The sequence below is a fragment of the Oncorhynchus mykiss genome, chromosome 8 (genome assembly GCF_057628025.1).
Source record: "Oncorhynchus mykiss isolate SJ-2025 chromosome 8, ASM5762802v1, whole genome shotgun sequence".
Taxonomy (NCBI): Eukaryota; Metazoa; Chordata; class Actinopteri; order Salmoniformes; family Salmonidae; genus Oncorhynchus; species Oncorhynchus mykiss.
Genome location: NC_143029.1, coordinates 85,463,972 through 85,484,433, shown reverse-complemented (window position 1 = coordinate 85,484,433; position 20,462 = coordinate 85,463,972). Strand labels below are relative to the sequence as shown.

General features: G+C 43.9%; 1 protein-coding gene across 3 annotated transcripts in view; it reads right to left on the bottom strand.

The window, feature by feature from the left end:
• Window positions 1-20,462, bottom strand: part of LOC110530798 (epidermal growth factor receptor substrate 15-like 1) — a 69,792-nt gene that overhangs the window by 38,785 nt on the left and 10,545 nt on the right. For 2 of the 3 annotated variants that reach the window (XM_036986549.2, XM_036986548.2), the window contains exons 10-15: window positions 15,364-15,527; window positions 12,067-12,226; window positions 6,884-6,969; window positions 6,097-6,169; window positions 5,306-5,467; window positions 4,392-4,589 (exon numbers count right to left, since the gene is read on the bottom strand). In XM_036986549.2, the coding sequence (XP_036842444.2) occupies window positions 4,392-4,589; window positions 5,306-5,467; window positions 6,097-6,169; window positions 6,884-6,969; window positions 12,067-12,226; window positions 15,364-15,527 (843 nt within the window). Of the gene's footprint in view, window positions 1-4,391; window positions 4,590-5,305; window positions 5,726-6,096; window positions 6,170-6,883; window positions 6,970-12,066; window positions 12,227-15,363; window positions 15,528-20,462 lie in introns of all 3 variants that reach the window. The other variant, XR_016482687.1, reaches the window with a different exon arrangement.

Sequence of the window (20,462 nt, the reverse complement as noted above, 5' to 3'; positions counted from 1 at the left end):
TTTATCATCTCTGCTAATATTAATCATATTGCTTCACTTTACAACAGAAGTATAGCCTACCTAGCTGGCATGAATATAAACCACTGGAAAGGCGTCTTACATTCGCTATTTAAATTTCACACATATATTATTTAAACAAGATTAAATTAAGAATAGTCTGATAGGCTAATACTGTCACCTATCACTTGTGAATGACGTATTATCACTTGTGAATGACGTATTATCACTTGTGAATGGTGTATTATCACTTATGAATGGTGTATTATCACTTGTGAATGGTGTATTATCACTTGTGAATGGTGTATTATCACTTGTGAATGACATTATCACTTGTGAATGACATTATCACTTGTGAATGACATTATCACTTGTGAATGACATTATCACTTGTGAATGACGTATTATCATTTGTGAATAGCGGATGCCTTTGTAAAAATGTTTGCAACTATTTAAAATCATAGTGGCACACCTCATGTAGCCTAGCCCATATGTTCTGATAAGGTTAGTATCACACCTCATGTAGTCTAGCCCATAGGCCTATTTGTTTTGATAAGGTTAGTATCACACCTCATGTAGCCTAGCCCATAGGCCTATATGTTCTGATAAGGTTAGTATCACACCTCATGTAGCCTAGCCCATAGGCCTATATGTTCTGATAAGGTTAGTATCACACCTCATGTAGCCTAGCCCATAGGCCTATATGTTCTGATAAGGTTAGTATCACACCTCATGTAGCCTAGCCCATAGGCCTATATGTTCTGATAAGGTTAGTATCACACCTCATGTAGCCTAGCCCATAGGCCTATATGTTCTGATAAGGTTAGTATCACACCTCATGTAGCCTAGCCCATAGGCCTATATGTTCTGATAAGGTTAGTATCACACCTCATGTAGCCTAGCCCATAGGCCTATATGTTTTGATAAGGTTAGTATCACACCTCATGTAGCCTAGCCCATAGGCCTATATGTTCTGATAAGGTTAGTATCACACCTCATGTAGCCTAGCCCATAGGCCTATATGTTTTGATAAGGTTAGTATCACACCTCATGTAAGCTAGCCCATAGGCCTATATGTTCTGATAAGGTTAGTATCACACCTCATGTAGCCTAGCCTATAGGCCTATATGTTCTGATAAGGTTAGTATCACACCTCATGTAGCCTAGCCCATAGGCCTATATGTTTTGATAAGGTTAGTATCACACCTCATGTAGCCTAGCCCATAGGCCTATATGTTTTGATAAGGTTAGTATCACACCTCATGTAGCCTAGCCCATAGGCCTATATGTTCTGATAAGGTTAGTATCACACCTCATGTAGCCTAGCCCATAGGCCTATATGTTTTGATAAGGTTAGTATCACACCTCATGTAGCCTAGCCCATAGGCCTATATGTTCTGATAAGGTTAGTATCACACCTCATGTAGCCTAGCCCATAGGCCTATATGTTCTGATAAGGTTAGTATCACACCTCATGTAGCCTAGCCCATAGGCCTATATGTTCTGATAAGGTTAGTATCACACCTCATGTAGCCTAGCCCATAGGCCTATATGTTCTGATAAGGTTAGTATCACACCTCATGTAGCCTAGCCCATAGGCCTATATGTTCTGATAAGGTTAGTATCACACCTCATGTAGCCTAGCCCATAGGCCTATATGTTCTGATAAGGTTAGTATCACACCTCATGTAGCCTAGCCCATAGGCCTATATGTTCTGATAAGGTTAGTATCACACCTCATGTAGCCTAGCCCATAGGCCTATATGTTCTGATAAGGTTAGTATCACACCTCATGTAGCCTAGCCCATAGGCCTATATGTTCTGATAAGGTTAGTATCACACCTCATGTAGCCTAGCCCATAGGCCTATATGTTCTGATAAGGTTAGTATCACACCTCATGTAGCCTAGCCCATAGGCCTATATGTTCTGATAAGGTTAGTATCACAACTAAAGTGTCCAAATAACTTCTTAAAATGAAGCACATTATTAATCCGCTTTACAACCGGTGTAGACTGGCATACATTACCTGCGTGTGAGTTTCAAGATTAGGGAGTATCATTTACACAATAAAATAGCACCTTTATAATAAAGCATTACATGCATAAATTGCATTTGCGGTCACTTGAGGAAGGTGTTTTCACGCTAATTGATTGCATTTTGGAACATTTGAGTCATTTAGCAGATGCTCGTTTCCAGAGCGACTTAGGGTCAAGTGCCTTGCTCAAGGGCACATCGTCACATTTCCACCTAGTTGTCTCGGGGATTCGAACCAGCGACCTTTCAGTTACTGGCCCAATGCTCTTAACCACTAGACCACCTGCCACCCCTTAAATTAATAATGTGAATAAATAGCCTGATAGTTGATCATATTTCAAGATGAATGTTCTGATCGGTTGAGTCAGCCTCATTGCATAGAAAAGTTTCTTGTTGATGCTAGTGGTTGTATTAATTTGAGATCTAATCGCATCCCACAACTGTCCCAGACTATGTTTGAATTATTTATTTCTCACACAGAAGGACGAGTTGACCAATAGAAAATGTCAACTGTTGTACTCTGGGGGATAGTAGATGAACATAGGCTGGTGCTTTTGCTGGTCGTTAGGCCTACTCATCTTGTTATCTGACGAAAAGTAAATGTGAACAGTTCTTCCACCTCTGTAGTGACGCCTCAATCCCTGAGATGCAGTGCCTTAGACCGCTGCGCCACTCGGGAGGCCCAATAGACTGCATTCTCTTCATATCATGGTGCTTTTGCTGGTCGTTAGGCCTACTCATCTTGTTGGCTGACAAAAGATAAATGTAGACAGTTCAACATGTGCCTCGGAATACGATAAGAAGAACGCGCGCAGTTGCGTCCCTGATGTGTCTTTCTTAACTTGTAGCCTACTTCAGAGCGGAGATGCCTGTGAGAAGGACCGGATCACGTGACGGACATTGGCTAATAAGAATTGAGATGTCTGAGAGAGCCATGCGAGTGAGAGGTGCTTCGGAGCACCTGAGATCCTCAAAAAGTTCTACAGCTGCACCATCGAGAGCATCCTGACTGGATGCATCACTGCCTGGTATGGCAACTGCTCAGCCTCTGACCACAAGGCATTACAGAGGGTAGTGCGTACGGCCCAGTCACTGGGGCTAAGCTGCCTGCCATCCAGGACCTCTACACCAGGCGGTGTCAGAGGAAGGCCCAAATAATTGTCAAAGACCCCAGCCACCCCAGTCATAGACTGTTCTCTCTACTACCACATGTCAAGCGGTACCGGAGTGCCAAGTCTAGGACAAAAAGGCTTCTCAACAGTTTTTAGTCCCAAGCCCACGGCCATATGGCATAGCCAGATAAGGGACAACTCAGAGCACTAGTGTAGCCCACGGCCATATGGCATAGCCAGATAAGGGACAACTCAGAGCACTAGTGTAGCCCACGGCCTAATGGCATAGCCAGATAAGGGACAACTCAGAGCACTAGTGTAGCCCACGGCCATATGGCATAGCCAGATAAGGGACAACTCAGAGCACTAGTGTAGCCCACGGCCATATGGCATAGCCAGATAAGGGACAACTCAGAGCACTAGTGTAGCCCACAGCCATATGGCATAGCCAGATAAGGGACAACTCAGAGCACTAGTGTAGCCCACAGCCATTTGGCATAGCCAGATAAGGGACAACTCAGAGCATGTTCTTCTGAAATAGACTATATTTTCTTCATATCATGTTTCTTTGGATATGTCTAAAATAAATCATGGTCTGCATCAGTGGCTTGTAGGCTGTGTGTGGAAGACAGGAGATGCTTAACGTGTTAATGTTAATTAATGGTCCATTACCGTGAGACCGACAGTTATTTGCTTAACAATTACCGGCTGCCAAAATGGCCGCCACAACCCTACATTTAAAACGTTATTAGTAAAAGCCTGCGGGAACAATGCGTTGTCAGTCTACAAAAATAACACTGTCTGTTTTTGTGAGAGTCCCATCCAGAAACAACCCCTAGCCCGTACCCTCTAGTCCAGGGTTTCTTAAACTACGGGCGGGGACACAAAGTGGGCCCTGGGCATGTGAGAGGTGGGTAGTTATGAGTTATGAGAATACATCTATAAATCACACACCATTTCTTCTAAATTGGGGTTGTTTGTAGGACGATTTGGGTCAAGGGAGGACGGTCAATTTCTCATTTGGTTCTTGAGCTACAAAAGTTTAAGAACCACACGCTAGATCTGAAAGCAATCGGATAGGTAGAAGCAAAATGGGGAACATTTTCATTTAGGCATTAAAAAGGGAACATTTCTATTTTCAGGATGGCCATTAAAAAGTTACATTCTACTCCAAAACGTGACACCATGTTCATTTAATACGACATTTGTCTATGATAATGAGCTACAGCATCTCTCTATCCACATACCTGGTTGATCTCGTCCTGGGTGGCCTTGAGTGACTTGATGATGGAGTCTAGCTGCATGCGTCCGGTCAGTAGGTTCTGCTCTAGCTGCGTCTCCTCCAACTGCAGTTTGTTCAGGTCAGACTTGGTACGACTCAGCTCATTCTCCTGACTCTGCAGGTCAGACTCCTGACTGTGGATCTGGGTCTGTAAGGATGAGATCTGGACGGAGGGAGAAGAGGAATCCTATGTAAATAAGATGTGATAAGCGCTAGTGACGGCCTGTAAATGGGGACAATCGTTTCGGACATTCAGATAAGACTCTATAAACTGGGGTTAGGGGTGGCACATACACCATATAACCGGGTAACCAATGAAGATCACCATTGAACAAACAGCTGACTGGGGCGGCAGGGTAGCCTAGTGGTTAAGAGCGTTGGACTAGTAACCGGAAGGTTGCAAGTTCAAACCCCCGAGCTGACAAGGTACAAATCTGTCGTTTTGCCCCTGAACAGGCAGTTAAACCCACTAGGCCATCATTGAAAATAAGAATTTGTTCTTAACTGACTTGCCCAGTTAAATAAAGGTAAAATAAAAAAAATAAAAAGATGGGACAGTTGAGTCCGTTTCTGCTGTAACATGGACTCTACAACGTCCTTAACTTTGTTGCTCCTTGTTGAAACAAGCAAGGTGTTGTAGCAAATGAGTCTTTGGATGCCTAGGCAACACCCCGCTCCCTGCAGAAGCAGCACATGCAGTCAGGAGAGGAGGAGAGGAGAATAAAATAAAAAGTACAACAAATTAATCATTGGCTAGTCGAAACGGTTAGAACGGTGATCGCGATCATTTGGTTGACCAATAACCAGCATCACAGCCGTAACTGGGGACAGAGTTTTTCCTGTCTAGACCATGATCGTATAGGTGTGTTGCTGACTGACCAGCGTGGACTGATCCTGACACTTCAGGTGGACGTCTTTCAGCATGCCCTCCAGCTTGTTCCTCTGCTGGTCCATCTCCTCCAGCTGCTGCTGAGCATCCTGCTTCTGGGCCTCCAGGTCCTGCAGACCACCGCTCTCCTGGTCCAGGTCCTCCAGCATCTCCTGTTAAAATGCATACAGTAATCAGACCAGACCACCGCTCCCCTGGTCCCTCTGCATGTCCTGTTAAAATACATACAGTAATCAGACCAGACCACCACTCTCCTGGTCCAGGTCCTCCAGCATCTCCTGTTAAAATACATACAGTAATCAGACCAGACCACCGCTCTCCTGGTCTTGGTCCCCCAGCATCTCCTGTTAAAATACATACAGTAATCAGACCAGACCACCACTCTCCTGGTCCAGGTCCTCCAGCATCTCCTGTTAAAATACATACAGTAATTAGACCAGACCACCGTTCCCCAGGCCCCCCTGCATCTCCTGAGGAAATGGTGGAAGGGAAGGAGACCAGCGCAGACCTCAGCAATAGAGATATAGGCGCTTTCTCAATTCGTCTTTCCTTGATTCCTTGCATCCTCTCTCTCCTCACCTCCATCCCAAAAATAATTGGAAGTTTAGGTTTGAGGGGGGGTGGAGTCACATATTTTCCTCCAATCTGTTTTGAGTAGTCGTGATTGAACAAGATGTGTAGTCCATGAGACACTTCAGGATGAGAGTTCCCTTCCCGTGGATTAGACCCATTAAGAACGATTCATCCATAAAATGGGTCCCTGACTCCCTGTGGGTCTCACCTGAATTTCCTTGTTCTTCTGTCTGATGGCTTCCTCTTTGTCCCTGATGTCCTGCTCCAGAGTATACTTCTCTCTGCAAAAACACACACACACACACACACACACACACACACACACACACAGCTAGGTGAGAAGGAGACCATGTCAAATTGTACGTTATTACCTCCCCCAAGTGCTTGGAGATTAGTTGACTGTGCAGTGTCTGGGGGATCTGCGAGGTATGGATCGAGAAACACTGCCCTAGCCAATGCTAGACACGGCAACAAGGCCTTTGTGTCACCAGGTTACCTGAGTGTAAAAAGGTAAGAGTACTGTAAAAGATAAGAGTGCTGAGGAGGCAGTATGAAGAGGACACGGTTTACAGAACACACATCAGGGAAACCGACAAGGCACGAGGATCAGTAGGGAAAACATAGCTTCCTATCCTCATCTCCTTGGCTGTGCTTCAGTCATTGGGCAAGGATTCTGTACACAAAGTACATTTCTGTGAACAACAGACAATCCAAGTAGATTTAATCCAACGAAGAAGATCTCCCCCTGGCTGTTAAAATAAATGACAAAGAAGATGTCCTCCAGTCGAGCAATAGGGGTTAGGGTTAGTGATCTAGGCTTAGAGTTCTAGGCTTAGAGTTCTAGGCTTAGAGTTCTAGGCTTAACATTCTAGGCTTAAAGTTCTAGGGTTAGTGTTCTGGGCTCAGTGTTCTGGGCTCAGTGTTCTAGGCTTAAAGTTCTAGGCTTAGTGTTCTAGGCTTAGTGTTCTGAGCTCAGTGTTCTGAGAGGGTCTCACCTCTGCAGCTGGGCGATTTCCTGACTGATGTCATCCAGCTCTTTGATGCCTGTCAGGTCAGCTGACTCTGTAGAACTGCTGCTGTCCTGGGGGGGGGGGGGGGGCAGAGGATGAGGAAGAGAGGGGAGGGATGAACAGGGTGACAGAAGAGAGATAAGAGAAGGAAAGGTAAAAACAAAAGGGGTAGAGAGTTGGGTGTGGAGAAACAGAGGAGAGAAGAAGAGTAGGTCAGAGAGATTCTGCTCTGAGGGAGAGAGAGGATCTCACTACTGCTGCATCACCACAACGTTAACACAGGAAGGAGCTCTGTCGCATGCTGGGTATGTAGTACATAGTCAGCGGTAGGCTTCGAGGGGACTCCTACGGTAGGTACACCTATAGCTCATCTCTTGGCAGTAGTACTGTAGACTACTTTATCCCTGACCTCAACCAAAGGGTCTCTCAGAGCGTTCACAGTCAGCCCACTGACAACCCTATCAGATCACAGCAAAATCACAATCTACTTGAACGGAGCAATAATCAACCACGAAGCATCGAAGCCGAACAAGCTGCATACTATTAAGGAATGTTAAGGATAGACGGACTTGTAGAAACCTACCAAACCTGGCCAACAACAAATCTACTCCCTTCTAGACAACTTCCTGGACAAAATGTTTCCCTGCAATAGTGAAGGTGTAAACTTAGCAGTAGGAAGCCTGAACAATATATTTGACCTATCAGCTAACATATCATATTTAAATTCAGGCAGAAAACCTAAGACAACTAACATCAATGAGAAATGGTTTGATGTTGAATGTAAAAACCTAAGAAAGAATGTTGAGAAACCTATCCAAACAAAAATATAGAGAAGCAGAAAAGATGAGCCTATGGCTTCACTCTGGTGAAACACTCAGATAATACAGAAAAAGAAGGAACAGCATGACAGAAATCCGCTCAACGTGATTTAAGAATGCATAGAATCAAATCCCTTCTGGGAAAATTGGAACGCACTAAACAAAAAAACACAAAGAGCTATCTATCCAAAATGGAGATGTACGGATAAAACCCACTTCTCCAACCGTTTGGACACATAACAAAGAAACACAAAGAGCTATCTATCCAAAATGGAGATGTACGGATAAAACCCACTTCTCCAACCGTTTGAACACATAACAAAGAAACACAAAGAGCTATCTATCCAAAATGGAGATGTACGGATAAAACCCACTTCTCCAACCGTTTGAACACATAACAAAGAAACACAAAGAGCTATCTATCCAAAATGGAGATGTACGGATAAAACCCACTTCTCCAACCGTTTGGACACATAACAAAGAAACAAAAGCTAAAAGATATACATGATCATTTAGTAAACTTAGAATCAGCTACTAAAGACCAGAACCTACTGGATTCTCCAATTACATTGGCTGAAGTAAAGGATCAAACCCTACAACCTAAAACGGCCTGTGGTGTTGATGGTATCCTCAATGAAATTATCAAATATACAGGCCACAAATTCAAATAGGCTATTCTTAAACTCTTCAACAACATTGACTGATCTGATCACCCCAATCCACAAAAGTGGAGACAATTTTGACCGCAATAATTACAGTGGAATAGTCAGCCGTAATCTCAGAAAAATCCAACATTTACTCAGTAAAAACAACTTCCTGAGCAAATTACAAATTGGCTTCTTACCAACGTACCGTATGACAAAGCACGTATTCATCCTACACACCCCAATTGACAAACAAAACAAGTCTTATCGCGCTTTGTTGATTTCAAAATTTGGCATGAGGGTCTGCTATAAAAATTGATGGAAAGCGGTGTTGGGAGGGAAAGCATATAACATTATTAAATCAATGTACACAAATATCAAATGTGCAGTTAAAATGGGCAATTAAACATAGATTTATTTTCTCAGGGCCATGGGGTGAGACAGGGATGCAGCTTGAGCCCCACACTCTTCAACATATGATGAATGATGAATGAATTGGCGAGGGCACTACAACAGTCTGCAGCACCCGGCCTCACCCTACTAGAATCTAATGTCAAATGTCTACTGTTTGCAGATGATCTGGTGCTTCTGTCACCAACCAATGAGGGCCTACAGCAGCACCTAGATCTTCTGCACAGATTCTGTCAGACCTGGGCCCTGACAGTAAATCTCAGTAAGACCAACACAATGGTGTTCCAAAATAGGTCCAGTAGCCAAGACAACAAATACAAATTATATCTAGACACTGTTGCCCCTAGAGCACACAAATAATTATTCCTACCTAGGCCTAAACATCAACACCAAAGGTAACTTCCACAAAGCTGTGAACGATCTAAGAGACAAGGCAAAAGAAGGGCCTTCTACGCCATCAAAATGAACATAAAACATCACAATTAGGATCTGGCTAAAATACTTGAATCAGTTATCGAACCCATTGCCCTTTATGGTTGTGAGGTCTGGGGTCCACTCGCCAACAAAGAAGTCACAAAATGGGACAAACACCCAATTGAGATTCTACATTCAGAATTCCGCAAAAATATACTTTGTGTACAATGCAAAATCCCGAACAATGCAGGCATGGCAGAATGAGGACTATACCCACTAGTTATCAACATCCAGAAAAGAGCTGCTAAATTCTACAACCACCTAAAAAAGGAAGCGATGCCCACACATTCCACCACAAAGCCATCACCTACAGAGAGCTCAACCTACTCAAGAAGAGTCCCCTCAGCCTGCTGGTTCTGGGGCTCTGTTCACAAACACAAACAGACCCCACAGAGCCCGAGGACAGAAACACAATTAGATCCAACCAAATTATGAGAAAGCGAAAAGATAATTACCTGACACACTGGAAAGAATCAACCAAAAAACAGAGCAAACTAGAATGCTATTTGGCCTTAAACAGAGAGTATACAGTGGCAGAATACCTGACCACTGTGACTGGCCCTAAACAGAGAGTATACAGTGGCAGAATACCTGACCACTGTGACTGGCCCTAAACAGAGAGTATACAGTGACAGAATACCTGACCACTGTGACTGGTCCTAAACAGAGAGTATACAGTGGCAGAATACCTGACCACAGTGACTGACCCAAAATGTAAGAAAATCCTTGACTATGTACAGACTCAGTGAGCATAGCATTGCTATTGAGAAAGGCCACCATAGGCAGACCTGGCTCTCAAGAGAAGACAGGCAATGTGCAGACTGCCCACAAAATGAGGTGGAAACTGAGCTACACTTCCTAACCACCTGCCAAATGTATGACCACATTAGAGAGACATATTTTTCACAGATTACACAGACCCACAAAGAATTTGAAAACAAATCAAACATTGATAAATTCCCATATCTGTTAGGCTACATACCGCAGTGTGAAATCACAGTTGCATGATTTGTGGGCCGTTGCCATGAGAAAAGGGTCAAAAAGTGGAGCACAAACATTGCAAATACAACCTATATTTATCCGATTATTTATTTACAACTACTTGCACATTGTTACAACACTGTACATAGCCAATAATATAACATTTGAAAACATCTATAAACTTTTGTGAGTGTAATGTTCACTAATGTTTCCCTTGTTTGTCTATTCCATTTGCTTGGGCAATGTAAACATGTTTCCCATGCCAATAAAGAGAGAGAAAGAGAAAGATTCCACAGTGAACTGAATCAGACAGTGGTGTTATCACTCTAGACCACCAGAAGGTGGCAGTGTTCGCCTTGAAAACAGTAACATTCTGAGGTGAGGCTGGAAATACTAGAATGCATTCATTCCTTCCTTGGCATTGGTAATACATAAACAATAGGTCATGACACACCACAGGAAATAAATCTGTACAAATATTGTGCTTTACACTGTGAAACAAAGGACAGTGAAACAACACCAGACAGTGACACAACACAGTAACACGACAACACCAAACAGTAACACGACACCAGACAGTAAGACAACACCAAACAGTAACACGACACAACACCAGACAGTAACACAACACCAAACAGTAACACGACACAACACCAGACAGTAACACAACACCAAACAGTAACACGACACAACACAACACCAGACAGTAACACGACACCAGACAGTAACACAACACCAAACAGTAACACAACACCAAACAGTAACACGACACAACACAACACCAGACAGTAACACGACACCAGACAGTAACACAACACCAAACAGTAACACCAGACAACACCAGACAGTAACACGACACAACACCAGACAGTAACACGACACCAGACAGTAACACGACACCAGACAGTAACACCAGACAACACCAGACAGTAACACAACACCAGACAGTAACACCAGACAACACCAGACAGTAACACGACACCAGACAGTAACACAACACCAGACAGTAACACGACACCAGACAGTAACACAACAACAGACAGTAACACAACACCAGACAGTAACACAACACCAGACAGTAACACGACACGACACAACACCAGACAGTAACACGACACGACACCAGACAGTAACACAACACCAGACAGTAACACGACACAACACCAGACAGTAACACGACAGAGAGAGTTTGAAATGCAGTACAGTATAGCTAAAGATAGGAGGCGCTAGGGAGATGGGAGAGGGTGCAGAGAGAGGGATGAAGACAAGAAAGTGGAGAGGAGAGGAGAGCAGTAGAGGGTTGGTGAGAAGGGTTAGAGGGGGGTATCACACAGGAGGGCAGTGGCAGTCCTCTCATGGGGGGGGAATCACCTCGGGGGAGAGGGTACGAAGAGGGGGAGAAGGTGAGGAACTAGGGGTGAGGGAGTGACTTACAAGAACAAAGGTGGTGGTCCTCTCAGAGGGGGGTATCATTTCAGTTGTGAGGGTACGAGGAGGGGGAGAAGGTGAGGAACTAGGGGTGAGGGAGTGACTTACAAGAACAGAGGTGGTGGACCTCTCAGAGGGGGGTATCATTTCAGTTGTGAGGGTACGAGGAGGGGGAGAAGGTGAGGAACTAGGGGTGAGGGAGTGACTTACAAGAACTGAGGTGGTGGACCTCTCAGAGGGAGGTATCATTTCGGGGGAGAGGGTACGAGGAGGGGAGAAGGTGAGGAACTAGGGGTGAGGGAGTGACTTACAAGAACTGAGGTGGTGGACCTCTCAGAGGGAGGTATCATTTCGGGGGAGAGGGTACGAGGAGGGGAGAAGGTGAGGAACTAGGGGTGAGGGAGTGACTTACAAGAACAGAGGTGGTGGACCTCTCAGAGGGGGGTATCATTTCAGTTGTGAGGGTCTGGGGAGGGTCCAATCCGTTGATGACTTTCTGGTGGATCAGCCACATGGCCAAAGAGAACTGCTCTCTGGACAGCTTTCCTGTCTGCTTGGTGTCAGCCAGACCCCTAGGAACAAAATGCATTACATTTGGGGTTTGCTAAATTACCGTCACTTGTTCAAATTTTGCTGCTTTTCCCCTAAATTCTGGTTGCAGAAATGCAGGTTTTGTGCTTATTCCCTCTTGATTACAGCAATGTCCCAACCGGGATTTCCAAAAAAAACAGGGAATTTGGGGAAAGTTAAAAGAGAATTTTGCTACTCTCATTACATTGTAGTCAAGTTAACAGGTACTGTGTATTCTAATCCAGAGTCATTTAACATAATGCATTCACATTCAGCAGGAAAGAAAATGACATATCACGATCACTGCACGTAACATTTTGTTAAAGTGTACTGTACTGGTCCAACAAGACAATGCCCAATATGTCACTGTATGATCGGCCAATGAAAATTGTTTCTCGTTTTTGCCAAAACATTTTATGATGAGATACATCTGTCATTACACACCGAGTGTACATAACATCTAGAACACCTTCTTAACATTGAGTTGCCCCCCCCCCCCCCCCCCCCCTTGCCATCAGAACAGCCTCATTTGTCTGGGCATGGACTCTACAAGGTGTCAAAAGCATTACACAGGGATGCTGACCCATGTTGACTCCAATGCTTCCCACAGTTGTGTCAAGTTGGCTGGATGTCCTTTAGGTGGTGGAACATTCTTGATACAGACGGGAAACTGTTGACCATTAAAAAAAACAGCAGTGTTGCAGTTCTTGACGCAAACCGGTGCGCCTGGTACCTACTACCATACCCCATTCAAAGGCACTTAAATATGTTGTCTTGTCCATTCACCCTCTAAATGGCACACCTACACAATCCATGTCTCAATTGTCTCAAGGCTTAATAAATCCTTCTTTAAACCATCTCCTCCCCTTCATCTCCACTGACTGAAGTGGATTTAATAACATACAGTGGGGAGAACAAGTATTTGATACTCTGCTGATTTTGCAGGTTTTCCTACTTACAAAGCATGTAGAGGTCTGTCATTTTTTATCATAGGTACTGTGGTGGTATGCAGACAGATACGAAAAATACAGATGAAAACTCTCTAGGTAGATAGTGTGGTCTACAGCTTATCATGAGATACTCTACCTCAGGCAAGCAAAACCTTGAGACTTCCTTAGTTATTGTGCCCCAGCTGTTGTTTATACAGTGGGGAGAACAAGTATTTGATACACTGCCGATTTTGCCGGTTTTCCCTACTTACAAAGCATGTAGAGGTCTGTAATTTTTTTATCATAGGGACACTTCAACTGTGAGAGACGGAATCTAAAACAAAAATCCTGAAAATCACATAGTATGATTTTTAAGTAACTAATTAGCATTTTATTGCATGACAAGTATTTGATACATCAGAAAAGCAGAACTTAATATTTGGTACAGAAACCTTTGTTTGCAATTACAGAGATCATACGTTTCCTGTAGTTCTTGACCAGGTTTGCACACACTGCAGCAGGGATTTTGGCCCACTCCTCCATACAGACCTTCTCCAGATCCTTCAGGTTTCGAGGCTGTTGCTGGGCAATACGGACTTTCAGCTCCCTCCAAAGATTTTCTATTGGGTTCAGGTCTGAAGACTGGCTAGGCCACTCCAGGACCTTGAGATGCTTCTTACGGAGCCACTCCTTAGTTGCCCTGGCTGTGTGTTTCGGGTCGTTGTCATGTTGGAAGACCCAGCCACGACCCATCTTCAATGCTCTTACTGAGGGAAGGAGGTTGTTGGCCAAGATCTCGCGATACATGGCCCCATCCATCCTCCCCTCAATACGGTGCAGTCGTCCTGTCCCCTTTGCAGAAAAGCATCCCCAAAGAATGATGTTTCCACCTCCATGCTTCACGGTTGGGATGGTGTTCTTGGGGTTGTACTCATCCTTCTTCTTCCTCCAAACATGGCGAGTGGAGTTTAGACCAAAAAGCTCTATTTTTGTCTCATCAGACCACATGACCTTCTCCCATTCCTCCTCTGGATCATCCAGATGGTCATTGGTAAACTTCAGACGGGCCTGGACATGCGTTGGCTTGAGCAGGGGGACCTTGCGTGCGCTGCAGGATTTTAATCCATGACGGCGTAGTGTGTTACTAATGGTTTTCTTTGAGACTGTTGTCCCAGCTCTCTTCAGGTCATTGACCAGGTCCTGCCATGTAGTTCTGGGCTGATCCCTCACCTTCCTCATGATCATTGATGCCCCACAAGGTGAGATCTTGCATGGAGCCCCAGACCGAGGGTGATTGACCGTCATCTTGAACTTCTTCCATTTTCTAATAATTGCGCCAACAGTTGTTGCCTCCTCACCAAGCTGCTTGCCTATTGTCCTGTAGCCCATCCCAGCCTTGTGCAGGTCTACAATTTTGTCCCTGATGTCCTTACACAGCTTTTTGGTCTTGGCCATTGTGGAGAGGTTGGATTCTGTTTGATTGAGTGTGTGGACAGGTGTCTTTTATACAGGTAACGAGTTCAAACAGGTTCAGTTAATACAGGTAATGAATGGAGAACAAGAGGGCTTCTTAAAGAAAAACTAACAGGTCTGCGAGAGCCAGAATTCTCACTGGTTGGTAGGTGATCAAATGTTATGTCATGCAATAAAATGCAAATGAATTACTTAAAAATCATACAATGTCATTTTCTGGATTTTGTTTTAGATTCCGTCTCTCACAGTTGAAGTGTCGTGCCAAAATCCCTGCTGCAGTGTGTGCAAACCTGGTCAAGAACTACAGGAAACGTATGATCTCTGTAATTGCAAACAAAGGTTTCTGTACCAAATATTAAGTTCTGCTTTTCTGATGTATCAAATACTTATGTCATGCAATAAAATGCAAATTATTTACTTAAAAATCATACAATGTCATTTTCTGGATTTTTTTTTTTTAGATTCCGTCTCTCACAGTTGAAGTGTACCTATGATAGAAATTACAGACCTCTACCTGCTTTGTAAGTAGGAAAACCTGCAAAATCGGCAGTGTATCAAATACTTGTTCTCCCCACTGTACATTAACAAGGGATCATAGCTTTCACCTGGATTCACCTGGTCAGTTTATGTCATGGAAAGAGCCAAACGTGCTCCTAATGTTTTGTGCACTCAGTGTGTTTGTAAGGTGTTAAATTAACAATATGTAAGTCTAAGGTGCAGGCCATTCTGTCTCTCACCAGATCTGTGCCAGCATGGTCTTAGAAAGGTTGGACAGCATGAAGATCTCCATGACTTCCCCTCCGGTGACAAGACCGTCCATGTCTGTGTCCGTCTTCAGGAAGATGTCATTATAACGTCCTCTGTCTGCCACCGGGACCACCCAGTTCACTACTGCAGGTGACTAGCACACAGGAGAGAGGACAGGAGAGAGGACAGGAGAGAGGACAGAACTATCAACCCAGTTCATTACTGCAGGTGACTAGCACACAGGAGAGAGGACAGGAGAGAGGACAGGAGAGAGGACAGGAGAGAGGACAGAACTATCAACCCAGTTCACTACCGCAGGTGACTAGCACACAGGAGAGAGGACAGGAGAGAGGACAGAACTATCAACCCATTTCACTACCGCAGGTGACTAGCACACAGGAGAGAGGACAGGAGAGAGGACAGGAGAGAGGACAGAAAAACAGGACCGGAGAATAGGAGATACAATCTTTGGACAGAATCCTACTCCTAACTACAGTACGTGTGCATATCTTGCCTTTTCAGAAATCATGCATTCATGTCAATCAATGGGCATTAAACACTCTTTGGACAGAATCCTACTCCTAACTACAGTACGTGTGCATATCTTACCTTTTCAGAAATCATGCATTCATGTCAATCAATGGGCATTAAACACTCTTTGGACAGAATCCTACTCCTAACTACAGTACGTGTGCATATCTTACCTTTTCAGAAATCATGCATTCATGTCAATCAATGGGCATTAAACACTCTTTGGACAGAATCCTACTCCTAACTACAGTACGTGTGCATATCTTACCTTTTCAGAAATCATGCATTCATGTCAATCAATGGGCATTAAACACTCTTTGGACAGAATCCTACTCCTAACTACAGTACGTGTGCATATCTTACCTTTTCAGAAATCATGCATTCATGTCAATCAATGGGCATTAAACACTCTTTGGACAGAATCCTACTCCTAACTACAGTACGTGTGCATATCTTACCTTTTCAGAAATCATGCATTCATGTCAATCAATGGGCATTAAACACTCTTTGGACAGAATCCTACTCCTAACTACAGTACGTGTGCATATCTTACCTTTTCAGAAATCATGCATTCATGTCAATCAATGGGCATTAAACACTCTTTGGACAGAATCCTACTCCTAACTACAGTACGTGTGCATATCTTACCTTTTCAGAAATCATGCATTCATGTCAATCAATGGGCATTAAACACTCTTTGGTGGTATGCATATGAGCTCAAATGATGGAGTGTAGCTTTAAAGCAGGGACACTATGTCCTATGGTTGTTCACATGCCTTCTTAAAAAAGTGTCATGTTGTTGTGTCTGTTGTGTTATGATGACACATTGTGGGTGTGGCATCGTTTCCCTTTCAATGAAACCTGTTCCTCTTAATCATCAGACACATTCCTTACAAACAGATGACTAAGAAAAGAACCACTCGGGGATCGAAGACAATTCAGAGAATGTTGCCAAACAAGTCTACTTATATGACAGATGAACCATCCCAGTTGGTGAAGAGTTAGGGTTTATGACAGATTAACCAGTAGGTGAAGAGTTAGGGTTTATGACAGATGAACCAGTGGGTGAAGAGTTAGGGTTTATGACAGATGAACCAGTGGGTGAAGAGTTAGGGTTTATGACAGATGAACCAGTGGGTGAAGAGTTAGGGTTTATGACAGATGAACCAGTGGGTGAAGAGTTAGGGTTTATGACAGATGAACCAGTGGGTGAAGAGTTAGGGTTTATGACAGATGAACCAGTAGGTGAAGAGTTAGGGTTTATGACAGATGAACCAGTGGGTGAAGGGTTAGGGTTTATGACAGATGAACCAGTGGGTGAAGAGTTAGGGTTTATGACAGATGAACCAGTCCAGTAGGTGAAGAGTTAGGGTTAATGACAGATGAACCAGTGGGTGAAGAGTTAGGGTTTATGACAGATGAACCATTGGGTGAAGAGTTAGGGTTTATGACAGATGAACCAGTCCAGTAGGTGAAGAGTTAGGGTTTATGACAGATGAACCAGTGGGTGAAGAGTTAGGGTTTATGACAGATGAACCAGTCCAGTAGGTGAAGAGTTAGGGTTTATGACAGATGAACCAGTCCAGTAGGTGAAGAGTTAGGGTTTATGACAGATGAACCAGTGGGTGAAGAGTTAGGGTTTATGACAGATGAACCAGTGGGTGAAGAGTTAGGGTTTATGACAGATTAACCAGTAGGTGAAGAGTTAGGGTTTATGACAGATGAACCAGTGGGTGAAGAGTTAGGGTTTATGACAGATGAACCAGTGGGTGAAGAGTTAGGGTTTATGACAGATGAACCAGTGGGTGAAGAGTTAGGGTTTATGACAGATTAACCAGTAGGTGAAGAGTTAGGGTTTATGACAGATGAACCAGTGGGTGAAGAGTTAGGGTTTATGACAGATGAACCAGTGGGTGAAGAGTTAGGGTTTATGACAGATGAACCAGTGGGTGAAGAGTTAGGGTTTATGACAGATGAACCAGTAGGTGAAGAGTTAGGGTTTATGACAGATGAACCAGTGGGTGAAGAGTTAGGGTTTATGACAGATGAACCAGTGGGTGAAGACTTAGGGTTTATGACAGATGAACCAGTGGGTGAAGAGTTAGGGTTTATGACAGATGAACCAGTAGGTGAAGAGTTAGGGTTTATGACAGATGAACCAGTGGGTGAAGGGTTAGGGTTTATGACAGATGAACCAGTGGGTGAAGAGTTAGGGTTTATGACAGATGAACCAGTCCAGTAGGTGAAGAGTTAGGGTTTATGACAGATTAACCAGTGGGTGAAGAGTTAGGGTTTATGACAGATGAACCATTGGGTGAAGAGTTAGGGTTTATGACAGATAAACCAGTCCAGTAGGTGAAGAGTTAGGGTTTATGACAGATTAACCAGTAGGTGAAGAGTTAGGGTTTATGACAGATGAACCAGTGGGTGAAGAGTTAGGGTTTATGACAGATGAACCAGTCCAGTAGGTGAAGAGTTAGGGTTTATGACAGATGAACCAGTCCAGTAGGTGAAGAGTTAGGGTTTATGACAGATGAACCAGTGGGTGAAGAGTTAGGGTTAATGACAGATGAACCAGTGGGTGAAGAGTTAGGGTTTATGACAGATGAACCAGTGGGTGAAGAGTTAGGGTTTATGACAGATGAACCAGTAGGTGAAGAGTTAGGGTTTATGACAGATGAACCAGTGGGTGAAGAGTTAGGGTTTATGACAGATTAACCAGTAGGTGAAGAGTTAGGGTTTATGACAGATGAACCAGTGGGTGAAGAGTTAGGGTTTATGACAGATGAACCAGTGGGTGAAGAGTTAGGGTTTATGACAGATGAACCAGTGGGTGAAGAGTTAGGGTTTATGACAGATGAACCAGTAGGTGAAGAGTTAGGGTTTATGACAGATGAACCAGTGGGTGAAGAGTTAGGGTTTATGACAGATGAACCAGTGGGTGAAGAGTTAGGGTTTATGACAGATGAACCAGTGGGTGAAGAGTTAGGGTTTATGACAGATGAACCAGTAGGTGAAGAGTTAGGGTTTATGACAGATGAACCAGTGGGTGAAGGGTTAGGGTTTATGACAGATGAACCAGTGGGTGAAGAGTTAGGGTTTATGACAGATGAACCAGTAGGTGAAGAGTTAGGGTTTATGACAGATGAACCAGTGGGTGAAGGGTTAGGGTTTATGACAGATGAACCAGTGGGTGAAGAGTTAGGGTTTATGACAGATGAACCAGTCCAGTAGGTGAAGAGTTAGGGTTAATGACAGATGAACCAGTGGGTGAAGAGTTAGGGTTTATGACAGATGAACCATTGGGTGAAGAGTTAGGGTTTATGACAGATGAACCAGTGGGTGAAGAGTTAGGGTTAATGACAGATGAACCAGTGGGTGAAGAGTTAGGGTTTATGACAGATGAACCAGTAGGTGAAGAGTTAGGGTTTATGACAGATGAACCAGTGGGTGAAGGGTTAGGGTTTATGACAGATGAACCAGTGGGTGAAGAGTTAGGGTTTATGACAGATGAACCAGTCCAGTAGGTGAAGAGTTAGGGTTAATGACAGATGAACCAGTGGGTGAAGAGTTAGGGTTTATGACAGATGAACCATTGGGTGAAGAGTTAGGGTTTATGACAGATGAACCAGTCCAGTAGGTGAAGAGTTAGGGTTTATGACAGATTAACCAGTAGGTGAAGAGTTGGGGTTTATGACAGATGAACCAGTGGGTGAAGAGTTAGGGTTTATGACAGATGAACCAGTCCAGTAGGTGAAGAGTTAGGGTTTATGACAGATGAACCAGTCCAGTAGGTGAAGAGTTAGGGTTTATGACAGATGAACCAGTGGGTGAAGCGTTAGGGTTAATGACAGATGAACCAGTGGGTGAAGAGTTAGGGTTTATGACAGATGAACCAGTGGGTGAAGAGTTAGGGTTTATGACAGATTAACCAGTAGGTGAAGAGTTAGGGTTTATGACAGATGAACCAGTGGGTGAAGAGTTAGGGTTTATGACAGATGAACCAGTGGGTGAAGAGTTAGGGTTTATGACAGATGAACCAGTGGGTGAAGAGTTAGGGTTTATGACAGATGAACCAGTGGGTGAAGAGTTAGGGTTTATGACAGATGAACCAGTGGGTGAAGAGTTAGGGTTTATGACAGATGAACCATTCCAGTAGGTATAGGAGGTAGAGGAAATTCAGGTTGGTATATAGCTGCTGTAACCCTTAACAGACTTCTCAGGAACAGGGAGGAAGACTGAACGACGTCCTGGCTTTACTAAGAAAAGCACAGCCGCCTCTTACACTTTCTGAGATTCGTTACCTACCCTGCCGACAGTCCGAGGATGAACCCTAATGACTTCTCAATGTGCTAGTCAAATAATTAGAGGGAATCAAGGACAGTCTGCAATAACATTAAAGGCGAAAATCGTCAAATCTCACAACCGCATAGGGTTCTCGTCAAAAAGAGTGCACTACATAGGGATTAGGGAATAGTGTGTCATTTGTGACACAGATGGGACAGTGTAACAGCATTCCGACCCATTCACCAGGCAGGGTGTGGATTGATACTGTACT